Below are 14,656 nucleotides of genomic sequence, written 5' to 3' on the forward strand. Positions count from 1 at the left end.
CGTACCCCAATGTTCATAGCAGCACTATTTACAATAGCCAAAACATAGAAACAACCCAATTGTCTATCAACAGATGACTGGATAAAGAAGATGTGGTATATATACAGTGGAATATTACTCAGCCATAAAAAGGAATGAAATAATGCCATTTGCACAACATGGATGGACCTAGAGATTACCATACTAAGTGGAGTAAGTCAGACAGAGAAAGACAAATATCATATGATATCACGTATACTTTTGAAATCTAAAAAAAAAAAAAAATACAAATTCTATTTACAAACCAAAAACAAACTTATGGACATAGGAAAAAAAATATATATATATATAATTACCAAAGGGGAAAGGGCAGGGAGGGATAAATTAGGGGCTGGGGATTAACAGGCACACATTACTATATATAAAATAGATAAACAACAGGGACCTACTGTAAAGCACAGGGAACTATATTCAGTTTCTTGTAACAACATACAATAAAAAAGAACCTGAAAAGAAAAAATATGTATTGTATATATATGTATAACTGAGTCACTTTTCTGTACACCTAAAACTAACATTGTAAATCAACTACACTTCAATTAAAAAAAAAGTTTTTTTTAACTAAACAAAGAAAAAAAATTTAAGAATGTAAATTCACTAAGGGTTGAAAAATTAAGTTTTCAGCTCCCAGGCCAGAACATTGGGTCACCATAGCTTCCTTGTCTTCCTCTCTGGTCAAGTCTGGCAAGCCGCCATGTTCTGTCAGCCCCACTCATTCAACATCCGTCATACCAGGCTTTCCTCTGCCTTTCCATACGTCTTTCAAGCACTCATCTGTTCTCACTGCAACCTCCTTGGTCGCTTCCTCTCCCTCCAGCCCCTCCTGCACACTGCTATCCAAGTGACCTTTCTACAGCACATCCATTATTAGGGTGTCCAGTCTACAGGCAACACAACATCCCCGCCCCAGAGAAATATTTTTATGCAGATCTTGAAGACTGCTTGGGGGGAGTGAGACATTTCTCATGGGTAAGTAACACAGAAACTTTCTGGGAGTAAAGTTATCCAGGCTCCAAACACTGACCTTGGATACTCAAAGTTATGAGTGTTTTCCCCTGTCCAGGAAAAGTGGATGGTCCTCACCAGCGGCCCATGCACCCAAAGTCCATGAGAAACAGTCCCCTTGGCCAAGCAGTCTGTGCAATAGAATACCTTTTGGTAATGGTGGAGCCATCCAACCTCCAGCCCACCCTCCAGAGAAGGATTTATTTCAACATATGCCCAGGAGTCGTGACAAATCCATTTCTCTTCAGTTGTGGTCCTGTAACATTGCAGAGGCTCAGACTTAAAAATTCTGTTGCACCAAACAAGGTCACTAGTTTCAGCCTTTGGGGCGTTTTTGGACCTCTGGCAGAACACAGAAGATGTGTGCCTCTTTTTCTCTGTGATAGAAGCCTTCCTATAACACTAATCAAAACATGCTGTGCTGCACATGTGTATTAAGGATGCCCAGTGAGTAGAAAGTCAGCCATCCTGCCAGTCCATATAACAGACTAACAAAAAGGCAATCTCCTAGAGAGATATTAGAAATTCCAAAGGATTAAGATCCTTCAGAAAAAAAATAAAGGAAACTTTGGTGGGGAGATGATACCACTTCCTAAATGTGAAGATTTTTCCCAGATAATACAGTCTACATTTGTAGAGTGCTTTACTGTTCACAAAACCCTTCCACGTATAGTTTCTCATTTAATTCCCACGGCAATTTTGTGACCTGTTGTGATTCTGCTTTACAGATATGAAAATTGACCCTTAGAAAAATGAAACATTATGCCCACAAATAGCAGAATTAGTAAGTTGACAGAGTCTTAAATATGTATTAATTCTCTTAATTCAGTGCACTCTCCAGTTTACCATATACTCATGATATAGGTGGTTGTCTGTGACATAGGAAGTTGGATAAAATTTTATTTTATCTATCATTTTCTGTAAGTTATAAGTAACATTTGGAGCATGAAACGGGTGCCTTTTCCCATATAATGATTACTTTTCAGATCACATTTCAAGATCATAATTAAGAGGTTTGAGTGTCTGAAAGAAGGTGGGGTCACTCCCATTGTTGAAGGATTTTACTCGCTGCACCCAACTGCACGCAGGTTTTATGCACATTATTGATGGATACTTAAATGCCAAGATCATTACTAGGAACTTTCTCTGAGAATGTCCCATCTATCACGTGTCACCACTTCTCCTTTGCCTTCAGAATGAAGACGTAATAGTAACATATCAGGAACAAAGCTATTTGCGCTTTGTAACTCTGAGCTACGCACACACATACAAGTAATGATAATACTGAAGTCTGAGAAGTAAGGAGGACTTCTGTTAAGTCTAATTGCAGACACCGCTTCATCATCATTTCCGTTATAAGGGATGAAAGAAGCAGCCTGCGTTTCTCAAAGCTGAAATTCACTGACAAGCTGGCACTCATTTTAACCCACTTTGGACTATGGGAAAATTTGAGTTTACCCCTTTTTTTCTGACTGCTTTCTGTGATCAAAAGACAAAAACACCAACTGTTAACCCCCTTTAAGTAATAATCTTTTAAAGTCATTAACATGCTTTATAGTTTTCAAAGCCTTGTATTATTTTCTTTAATCATAAAGCAACCCCGTAAGATAGAGGTGTCACCCCCAGCTTACAAGTGTGGAAGCTGAGAGCTGTTGACTTGGCCATGCTCACACAGCTGCTGTCTGCCTTGGACCTGAAATTTCTCATCCCAAATCTCTGCACTAATTCACAGGTTCTGAGCTGCCTACACACGCACGCACGCACACACACACACATGCACGCACACACACACACATGCACGCACATCCATGTGTGACTTGCAGGAAATAGAAATGATAACCAAGAAACCTTTAAAAAGTGGAGCTATATGATATAGTTATTTTTGTGGCTCCTGATAATATTACAGAACCACCTTTTTATGTGTGTTTTCACATTCTGTGTACTGGTGTTTTTCTTGTACGCCACTGCTTAAATACTGCATTTTCCAGGCAGATAAATAGAAAATGTCCACCTGCCCCAAAAGACCAGACTGACATAATACGCACTCTTTGTTTACCCCCTGAATAGGCACAGCTTGTGCTCCGCCAGCTGCTTTGTCCACAGTCTTAACCTGGTTCCGTAAGAACCACCTGTATAAGTAGCTGGATAATGAAGTCCCTGCTCCAGTTTGTTTTGTGAATCTTCTGTTCAGATTAAGTTAGATAATAATACATCTGAGTATTATTACGATTCTTGGACATAAGTCTGGACCACTGAGGCCAGGTGGACGCGACTTCGAAACACTGCTGTTAGGAGGATCATTTACTGGGAGCTTCCTATATGAAGAAACTGGAGGCAGAGAAATATTTAGTGCTGCCCTCAGGCTACCCGAGACCTGGGTCGGGGCAGAATCGTGTTTGGAGTGTTAGAGCTGTGAAGAATTGCCCTGTCTTGCTTGTTTCTTTCTTTCTTTTTTTTTTTTTTTTTTTTCTGTCTTGCTTGTTTCATCTCAGGTAGCAAACCGCTCTAAGATCACAGTGTAGAAGCCAGATTACATCCTTTTATTTTTTTTTTTTTCTGGGGGAAAAAAAGTGATTCATAAAATACATCTACCCAGAGAAATGGACTTACTAACATCAGAAACAGATACCAGGGTCACTTCGAGATCCAGCAGAAACTTGGGTAGTGACTTAAATATTGAAAAAGACAAGCCTGGGACTCAACGCAGAGAGAGCCTTTTCTGGAAATGCACCCTGACATCTGCACTGAACTTGAATTTTCAGGAAGTCACTTGTAGTTTCAGTGCATAAAGCGACTGGCAATAATCAGACAATATGTCAACTAAAGATCGGAAGCTCATATTATTTAAATAAAGTCTTCCTGCTTTAATCAGTGCAGCCGTTAAGGAGAGTTTACATATGTGCTTTACCTCTCAGTCAAACAAAAACAAGCACCTCCTCCCCCCCAGATGAAATTATACCTGATCTGAACAGGGGCTGAGCATGGTGATGCTGGGGCAAGAGGAAGACAGGGCTGAACTTTCCTAAATGTTTCCAGTTCCATCTGTAGACAGAACCTGGAGATCTTTGGAAGTGTGTTTCGGCTGCCTACAGTGATGGTTGTTCTTCTGGAAATGTCGTTGTGAGTGGGTATGACACGGGACTTGTTTGTTCCAAGTGACCTTATCTCAGTATCAAAATGTGGCCCAGGGCCTTGAGGGCATCGGTCCCCATTCAGTCAGGAGAAGCAGGAGCCAGGGAAGGAGCCTCCTGGAGTGACCCACGTGGCCCGAGGTGAGGACGCCACTTTCCTTCGTGATTAGCTCCCTACCACAGAGATTTCTGTTTCTAAACTATTTAAATTTGGCTTGCAGGGGATTCTTCTGTGACCCTGGTGAGCTTTCTGCATCTGTTTTGTCTTAAATGCTTCCTAAAACATTTTTCAAAATCCACTCGTGATTTTCTAATCCTTCCTAATACATGCACTGCTTAAAATGCAACTCTTCTTTTTTTTTTTTTTTAATTTTAAATCCTATCTTTGAAAATGTAAACAAATGTGTGAGCCTTAAGAAAAGACTGGAAAAACTGAGTGAGGGCTGTTGGACGCAGAATTGGATGTTGGTGGTTCTGTTGTTCACTCACCTTGCAGAAAATTTCAATTCCTAGCGTGCTTGGTCACTTCAATACGAAAAGTGAAGGCCTTGTCATTACAGCCATTGTTTATGTTGGATTAGGATGAAATAAATGTACTGCACTCCCTCTGCTGGCTCTGAAGCTGCAACAGCTTATTAACCAGCCCTATTTTTAGATGTATTTCCCCCATTAAAAAAAAAATGGTGTGTAAAGAAAGCAAGCAAACCCTGGGAAAACTATTGATTTTGTTATTTGTTGAACATGTCGAGAAAAACTAACGTCTATTCAATGCCGTTGGTAGGATGAGCAAGAAAGCCTGGAGGTTTTGGGCTTTTCCATGCAGTACTGAGCAAAAGGGAGGGGCCATCTCCCGGAGCGCTCCTTAAAGCGGATCTCTAACTGCCTTGTAAAAATTATTCAGTCTCTTTCGGTACTGAAATAATCTTTTCCCAGAACTTCATGAACAAACCAATAGATGAATTTGTTTTGTCTGTTCAGAACAGTCCCGGGAAGCAATGGCATTTCTTTGGCTTGGGATGGGAGGGAGGCGAGAGGGTGCGTTTCTCCGGGTGTCAGAAAGGAAAGCTGAACGATCATGATCATCACGCTGAAACTCTATCCCCCAGGGGAGGCCACTTCCGGGTGGGAAAGCATGTTACCCACAAGCCTGGAAGAGAATCACAGTGCCATGGAATTTTACAGCCAAGACAGCCCAAGATGCAATGGTTCTGCTTGTGAGTGAGGAGAGGCCACCAGGGGAGCAGAATGCTGCAGATGGTAGGGGGCCCGGCCCCACCCCACCCCCACCGGGCCCTGCTCCACTCTTGTTAATCAGCATATTGAGGTTCTCCTGCAGAGCCCATCCCCTGCCTGCAGTGTGCCCTCATTCTCCATTCTCGCCTGCTTCCTTCCCCAGGCGTCTGGATGCCAACCACATCAGCCACGTGCCCCCCAGCTGCTTCAGTGGCCTGCATTCCCTGAGGCACCTGTGGCTGGACGACAACGCTCTGACAGAAATCCCGGTCCAGGCTTTCAGAAGTTTATCAGCCCTGCAGGCCATGACCTTGGCCCTGAACAAAATCCACCACATACCAGACTATGCCTTTGGAAACCTCTCCAGCTTGGTTGTTCTGTGAGTTTTATTGATTTTTTTTTTTCTCTCTCTGTCTCTTTTTCTCTTTTAAAGGCTTCTAAATTCACTGTAAGACTTTATAATTCAATAAGACCTTGGCCGTAAGGGGTGCCCTTCAGACTTTGAACAGGGACATTTCAAGGGAGGAAAACTCCCTGCGCCCCTCCCCAAAATGACTCATAAATTTTCTAATTGTATACAAGAATTAAACAACATTTATCAAGCACCTGCTAAGTACCAAGCACTGCCAAGCCTTCAAAGATAACAAAGTATGACCTCTTAGGGAAGCCATTGTATATTGTACAGGTGATCACCACCCTGTACGTGTCGTCCCACGATCAAAGTTAATAACAATCCCTGATTTCTGACAATAATTTATAATTCAGGTCAAACTGAAATTATGCCCTTCTTATTACTTAATAAGTAGTTCTTGAAACCCTTCCAAGGGAACAGCAGCAAGAAGGAACCCTTGACAGCAAGCTAGGCATTTGTATGGCTTTTTTTCCTGATAGGTCTAAATTTCATTGTTTTAAGTACATCAAAATGATTCTCAAGTAATCATGTTAAGTTTTATTTTTTAAGTTTAAGAGTGTAGCACAATGCTCTCTGTGTGTAATACAATAATAGTCAATTGATGCTGATACAGGAAAACAGTAGCTACTTGGAAGGTATAATAAGATCAGTTTGAGGGAGGAGGGTATAGCTCAAGTGATAGAGCGCAAGCTTGGCAAGCATGAGGTCCTGGGATCAATCCCCAGTACTTCTCTGATAAATAAATAAATAAGTAAACCTAATTACCCTTCCCCACCCACAAAAAAGACAGTTTGCATAGGAACTTGGAGGAAAGCATCTTCCGCACTATTTCTACTTTCGCTCCATGCCCCGCCCACCGCTGCTGTCAATCATTCCACTTTGCTTGGTGACACGTCTGTCTCTTGCATTGAGGTATATACTCCTCTGAGGGCTGGCCAGCATCTTATCCATCTTTTTAGGTTCCCCTCAATCCTCTTCCCTCATGTGTTGCATGAAAAAAATTCTCGATTAAATGTCACATAGATCTCACATGAAACCAACATCTATTTATTAGAATAAAAACCTCAGTCTGAAAGGATAGGACATTTGGGGTGATACTAACAGATTTCTATATTGCATTTCACATACAAAGATGATGCTTCTAACCCCCCAGGAGCTGGGTAGTTGCTTTAACCTAACCCTCCACTAGGGGGAATGGATTTACAGAGATCTGGCTACTCCATCTCCCCCTTCCCCCTTAAGCCCATTTTCCAAAAATCCCTTTGGGACTTGGTCCAGTTTTCAGCTGTGTGCACAGCTGTTCTCACTGGCCCTGACCTCACCGACTTACCACTGAGCCAAAGATGATAATTAGGCACATTAATATTGTGTCAAGATAACCAACCTCCTTGAGCAGCCGAAAAATCTGATTCCCATTCTCTGTGGCTGAAATTACTGTTTCCTGTTAACCTGTGGCCCCACCCCAGGAATGTGGCCATGATCAGCTATCAGCTTTAATAGAAAATGTGCTCGGTACACCTAGGACCTTCCCTCCATCCTCCCTTTGTCACTGTTGGTCAGAAGCTCTGTTCAACATCCTGCATCCCAAGGCCTCGCGGAATAGCCTGAATTTACCTTCACCAGTCACATTGCTCACTCCATGAGATCTCAAACCCCAAAAATAAATCTGTGGTGGCCTGTTAAATTTTTGGTATACAATCATCTGTGGTAAAAGGGAATGGGGCATAGAGCCTTTAAAACAAACAAACCAAAAAAACGTTGAACAAAGCATTTCTTATGTATCATCAGTGCGTTCCTTAGCAGAGGTTTTTTTTTTGGACTTCAGCAATCAGGATGTTGTGCCTAAGTTCCCCTGCGCATGTGCCCCGTGACTGTCTGTACGTTCTCCTGCAGGCATCTCCATAACAATGGAATCCACTCCCTGGGAAAGAAATGCTTTGATGGGCTCCACAGCCTAGAGACCTTGTGAGTTGACCTTTTATTTGTTTCCCATTTTTTTTCAGTGTTTTCAGGGCTATTCTAAGGGAATCAAAAATAGCCTTTAAGTCAAACCGGCTATTGGGTTTGCTTAATTGCCTGCGCTTTAAACAGATATTTACAGTGGCTTTATCTTACCCTCCCACCCACACACCCCACAGAGCTAAACCATAAAACCGAGATTTTCTGTGAATCTACCAAGAGTGATAAATTAGTTTAGGATCATTATAAGCTAACTGAGACGTCCTCTGCTGAGCAGTGACTCTTTGCTTAGGAATGTGCCATCTCTATCAAGGATCAGTTCGGTATTGTCACTCAGGCTCACAGCTCCAGAGTCTGGTCCTCCCCCTGACTGAGAGGATGCAGGGGAGGCGATGCCAGGCTCTCTGATCGGAGGTGAACAGGCATCTCAGTAGCTGATGGTGAAGGTTTCTGCTGAAGCAACGCAAGTCTGCAAAAACAAAGCAAAACAAAACAAAACAAAGAAACAGCTACCATTTATTAAGCATGTCTCTAACCGAATACTGCACTGAGCCCTCGGCATACATTGTTGCAGTCAGCCCTACAACCATCCTGGGAGAGCGGATACTACTTGCCCATTTTTGGCTCCGGTAAGGGTCAGTTATTTTACCAACATGCCACAGCTAGTCAGCAGCAGAACTGGGATTTGTTTCCTTCTGTAGTTTGACTCTGAAATCCATGTTCACCTGTATGTGCTACTTCCAAAGAATAGGTCAAAACTGCAGTTCTTAGTTGGTACCTGTCCTGAAAATCCGTGGAGTCCAGCCAGCTGACTGCCCGGAGCCTAATGCCAGAGGAGTTGCTATGGGTCTTAGCGGGTCCAGTCGTTTCCCAGGAAGGGGCTGCTCTTCATTCTCCGGCTGAGTGAGAGAGGTGGAATGAGGGTGCGGGGACGGGCAGTGAGGGTCCTGAGTGTGCCGGGAGGGGAGGGACGTTCCAGCTGCTCCCTCCTCACCTCCACATCTTCAGTGCTCAAGTGTAATAAGCCACACAGGGCCGCCAAATCTGTCACACTGGCTCTGCCCAGGACTGCAGAAGGAGGTGACCAGTGTGGCCTTCCTTGCAGCCCATCATTGCTCATTTGCATACAGAGCTTAGCCATTTGTACGTGGTCAGTTTAGCACCTGACCAGGTCTGCGTTCACTGATTTCTTGAGGGACCTAACAGCTTTCCTCCCAGGTTGCTTAGGTCACTGTGTGTTTCCTCTTGAGGGGGAGGAATGTCATCCTCACAAGGAGATGCCAAAGATGAACTTGTGCAGGCAGGACTCTAAAGTCAACTTAACGGCATAAGCAAGCTGTTCCCATCAGCTGCTTAGAAGAATTAGAACTTTTCCCTTCTTATTTACACAAGGGCTGAGCTGGGGATCTTAGCAGTGGAAAGCACCTTCTAGTCCTTTTCAACACGACAGGAACGAAAAAACAAGATGGGCTTTGATAGGTACTGCCATAAATAGTCTTTCCTTTTTTCCCCTGATGTTTGTGGTGAGGACCCAAGATTGCAAATTCATGTAATTCATGCATTCAGGACAAATTCATGTGAGTCTCAACGTCCTCTCTTCCCTCGCCTTGCCCAGGGCTACACAGGATCAGTAAATTGGTTACTCCCAGCCTCTTCCTTTCCTTCGCTAGAGATCCAAGTAATTTATAAGGTCCCAATCCTCGTTTAATCAAAACAGAGCATCTGGAGAGATTTACAAACAGGAAGAAAATTTATGTCCACAAAAGACACAAGTTTCCTGCCTGCTGTATGGCTTAAGGATGGTTTGTGCCAGACAAGTAGGAATCTTGATTCATGTTTAACTTGGTCAAATTATCTCTCTCTTAACATTAAATAGCAATTCTTTCCCACAGAGGAAGATCTAACCACATCTGATTGCCTGAGCAAAAGGTTTTTCTGCGTCATCTGGGAAATCCGCCATTCCCAGAGACCAGCAGGCAATTACTTTTTCATAGGAAGATGTAAATACAAGGTGGAGTAAATCTATAAAGCGCTTGTGAGTAATGGAATTGAAAAGCCATTTGTGCCATAACAGATAGAGAAATTCATGATTTGAAATTGGCCATTCCGTCTCTGTGCGTGAAGGATGGAGAGCTTTGCCTCCCAGACCAAGGAAAACATCATCCTTTGGCTCTGAATCCTCATTTGTGACCTTGTGGAAAGTCTAGGCCTGATGTCCTTCCTGAGAGTGCCCTGGACCACATAAACCTCTCCAGAAGCAGGCTGTCATCCTGGCCCTTAGGCCGGGGGAAAGACAGGACCTGGACCGGAGTCAGGAACAAAACCGTTCCCGAAGGTGTCCTCTCAGGAGAGAGTCTGAACAGCAACGGGACAGAGTCAGAGGGCAGAGGAGGGAACAAGGAAGGGGATGCGGTACAGGAGTCCCAAGGAGGGCACAGACTAGCCAGCAGCTCATCGAGCCAGATTCAGGTGAAGCGCTGCGTCCACAAGCCACCAACACTGGGCCAAGCGTCCCTCCCACTTGGACCTTCACACTGCTGATGTCCCTTCCTTTGTTTTAACGTCCAGTGCCACTGAGCCTTGACTCTTTGAAATTCCTCACAATCAATCCAATGACCATTTTAATGCAGATGCTTGTGGAACAATGATGGTCAGCGAGCCAGCAAGATCTCTCTCCATGAAGAGAGGGAATGAGAATTGTTATCAATGATACTGGTTCACTGGGATAGCGTGTTAACATCCCTTGTAAATAGTGTGTATGAATTTTTAGATGAAAAACTGAACATTCTATTTACTTATTTTCAGAGACTTGAATTATAATAATCTTGATGAATTTCCTACTGCAATCAGGACACTCTCCAACCTTAAAGAACTGTAAGTAGGACAGACTTAGTGGGAGAACGCCATTCTTTGTGAATTTATTTTAGAATAGGTTTGACTCTTGTACATAATATGGTTTACTAAGAAAAATTTAAAAGGTTGTATGCATAATGATTAAGCACATCCAAAATATATTTTAATTGGATTCTATCACCAATAAATAGCAGATAATCTTTTTTTAATTTATAATTAATTTCTCTCATATACTTATATTAGAAAAAAGGTACCTTTTTTTCTAAGCCATACTCTTTTCCTAAGCCATATTCCCCCAACATTTATATCCTTTATAGATTTGTAGAGAACTGTATCGGAATTCATATTTTCTGAGCATTTCGAAAGATAAGCTTTTCTAGGTTGCGTAAGTTTAGAGCTGGGTGAATACCATGTATGTGCCTAGGCTAATGCAAGAAGCTTTCACATACATGATTTCATATTCTTTTAATGCTTCATAAATCTTATTTAGTTTTTAAAGAAACCCACAATTATATTATGGTAAAGCTAACCTTCAGCTATTAGGTGGCATGTATGGTCTTTTGTGTATATTATAATTTAATTAGCTTTTCTTTGTACCTAAAAAATGAATAACCTATGTAATGTTCTAACATTTGGAAAGGAAAATAAACAAAGAGCCTACTCTCTTGGCAGAGAGAAGCAAGGCACACAGCTAAAGGAGGTAGACAGCAAGGCTTGTTTCCAAGAAAAAGCGGCTGCGGGGCTCTGCCTCAGGAAACCCATGTGCAGCTTAGCCGGGAAGCCATCCCTGGCTGTGGCCACGCAGCCCAGCGACTGCCCCTCACCTTATTTGGCCACAGACCCACGCAGGACCCCGAAACCACTGACTCGGCCCCTCTGCCAGTCGGACACATTAGCACCGACAGATGAGCATCAGTTTGCTATTACGGACTCCCTGAGCTGGGGCACCTTTTTTCAGCTAGGAAATTTTGTCCTCCTAAGAAGATTACTTAAATCTCTACTTCACTGCGGCGTAACTCAATTTTCTCTTTTCCCGGTTTCAAATCAGGTCAGGAGGAGCGATCATAATCCTCTCTCCAAAGACGGTTTCCTCCGTCTCAAGTTGTTATAAGATGGTGCTCTATTATTAGATGCTAACAGATGGATTTTTCTCTCTGTAACATTAGCTTGTTAAGCACAATATTTATTTTCAGATTCTTGATTCCTCTTTCAAGATGACCAGCTTGTGATATTTTTTTTTTCTCCTAGAAAGTAGGTGAGGGCACAAAAGTTTCAAAATGGATAAAGGAATTTAACCTTATTCTCTAGGTACTAAAAATGCTGATTATCACTAGGGGCAGGGAGGGACTATAAAATAATTTTACAGCCCCACCCAGATTATTTTCTATAAATTATTTTTTCCTCTCTTTCTAGAGGATTTCATAGCAATAATATCAAGTCAATACCTGAGAAAGCCTTTGTGGGCAACCCTTCTCTTATTACAATGTAAGTGGTTTCTTTTTGATTTTTCTATCCTGAAATATAGCATGCATTGCACTTTTAAAGATAACACAACAAATGTTCTATATTTGCCACATTTTTGTCTCAGTCAGTGTAAGAACCTACACAGAGAAGTGTATATGGCAATGTTCGGCCAGGTTTTAGCTGAATGCTGAAATAATATTAAAGAGGGGAGGAGAGGGGACTACTGATTTATGCCAAATCTCTACACCCATTCATTTTCAAGCCCAAACATCAAGTCACATTTATACAAACTAGGATGTAATTCTAGAAGGATGCATATGAGGATGTATATGCCATAGTGGCATAAGACAGAGTTACAAGTCCAATGTATATTAATTCTATGTTTCACATTTAGCAAACAGCAAATTGATCACGTGTAGGGATACAGGAAGATGAAAATATGTTAAGTATTAGGCTGGCTCTTAATTAAAAGACCACTGGCAGGTTTGGGGCATAGTACTGGCCTGAGGTCTCAAAAATGGGCGAGGACAGTAAGGACGACTTTTGAACAGGACTCTGGGGCACTTCTTGGCATCTATTCGTCCTGCACCAACTTGTACCATGTAGCTTTCTGGAACCATGTAGCATTTGTCACAAATGAGCTGAAATCCCAATTAGCCCTGACAACTGAGGAGGGGGGGAATACCATTCATCATTTCTGAAATGTTCTGACAGCATGTTGGCAAACTAAGGGTGTCAAAGTTTTATTGCCAATAAACATTAGTTCTCATTAGAGAGTTTACATACTGAGAAGCTGGCAGATAGCACTGCCTTTCTTTGCCCCTTTTTTCCTTGAAGCCACGGGACTGGTTTTTCTTAATCACTCTTTTGATATGTTAATAGCCCTTGAGAGGGCTAACTGCCCCCCAAGATTGGTCAGCACTTCTGTCCTCTATTTGATGGTGCCGTTCTACCCCGGAAACACTCCTCTCCTTGCTTCTGCCTCCATTTCCATCTCTTGTCATTGCCACCCCTACCTGTACCCCCCTGACTCAATTTCTTTTGCCTCTCATGTCCCATTGGCTACCCAGGCCTCATTTCTGCCTCTCCAGTCCCCATCCTACCCAGAACTTCTTTCCCCGCCTCTGCCGCCAGCCCCTCTGCTGGCCATTATCTTGAGATTTTTACCAGTCGAAGGCTCCCCTCCCCGCCTCTCCCGCCAGGCAGAGCCGTCACCCTGGAAGCACAGCATCCATACCGTCATTCTCTTGCTGTGAAAATACAGAGTCAGGACTGTCTTTTTAGGGTAAATGCCAACTCCTTAAGCTCCCATTCTCAGCTTTCCACGTGGCTGGCCCGTCCCCAGTTACCCGATGCCATAACCCAGACCAACTAAACCACAGTCACCGAGCCAAGCTCTCCTTCATTTCCTTTGCTCCTGTGACACCATCCCCTCACTGCGCATGTTGAAATTTTGTTTTCCAGAGTCCACTTCAAATGACATTTTCATGAAGTTCTCCTTAACGCACGAGAGAACTCCGTCCTGAGAACCCTATAGCTCCTTCTTTATGTTCGATACTCCTGCCTTATAGACACAAACACGCGTATTCATAGCCACCCCGTGTACTGACATACAGACCGACACACACACGTACCTGAACGCAATTACATGCAAACAAGCCTATAGTGTAGATCAGGGCTAATATCATATTTTGAGGGAAACTCCATTTTAAATCATAAGACTTACAGACATAGAAAACAAACTTATGGCTACGGTGGGGAGAGGGATGGGGGATAATTTGGGAGTTCAGGATTTGCAGGTACTAACTACTGTATACAGAATAAAGAACAAGGTCCTACTGTATAGCACAAGGAACTATATCCAATATCGTGTAATAATGAAAAAGACTAGGAAAAGGAATATATATGTATATATATATATATATATGACTGAAACACTATGCTGTACACCAGAAATTAACACAACATTGGAAACCAACTATACTTCAAGACCTATATTCCTGCTCTAGTTCTTTCTCTTACTAATTGTTTAATCCAAGGGAAAAAAAGAGGTCTGAGGGTAGGACCACAGAGGGGATTTCGGTTTGTTGAGTGACAGCTGTATCCTGGGCACTGTGCGAGCTGTGACACACGCCTTAGCTTCTTCACTGTGTAGACAGACCCTACACCTCGGTATTACTACGTCGGTTTAACAAGTTAGGAAGTTGAAACTCTGGGAGGTAATGAACTTTCCAGAGTATCTGAGCCTCAGCTTCTTCCTCCCAAAATGGAGGAAGTAGTGTCTATGTGTCCACACTGTGGATCTCATAAAGTTGTCGGGTGGATCAGCTCAGCCCTGTATGTGAAAGACTTTGTCAACCAGAAAGTAATATCCTCTTATTTATTGGTTTTATCCCAACTAAGTCCAAGCTTCTTTAGGGCAGGGATACCTTATCATTCGTCTTCAAATCCCCTGCATCCAGCGTAATGCCACGCACATAGTAGATACCCAACCACAGCTTCCTTAATAAATCAGTCTTTAAATGCAAGCAGCACGTACCCTCATACTTTGAGCATAATA

At 42.7% G+C, this 14,656-nt stretch overlaps 1 protein-coding gene across 1 annotated transcript in view; it reads left to right on the plus strand.

Annotated features, from left to right (window-relative positions):
* The window catches only part of LGR5 (leucine rich repeat containing G protein-coupled receptor 5), a 110,498-nt gene that overhangs the window by 80,581 nt on the left and 15,261 nt on the right, over positions 1 to 14,656 (plus strand). The window contains exons 5-8 of the mRNA XM_031463122.2: positions 5,572 to 5,787; positions 7,714 to 7,785; positions 10,585 to 10,653; positions 12,046 to 12,117. Of these exons, the coding sequence (XP_031318982.2) occupies positions 5,572 to 5,787; positions 7,714 to 7,785; positions 10,585 to 10,653; positions 12,046 to 12,117 (429 nt within the window). The remainder of the gene's footprint in view (positions 1 to 5,571; positions 5,788 to 7,713; positions 7,786 to 10,584; positions 10,654 to 12,045; positions 12,118 to 14,656) is intronic.

This window comes from Camelus dromedarius, chromosome 11 (genome assembly GCF_036321535.1).
Source record: "Camelus dromedarius isolate mCamDro1 chromosome 11, mCamDro1.pat, whole genome shotgun sequence".
NCBI lineage: Eukaryota > Metazoa > Chordata > Mammalia > Artiodactyla > Camelidae > Camelus > Camelus dromedarius.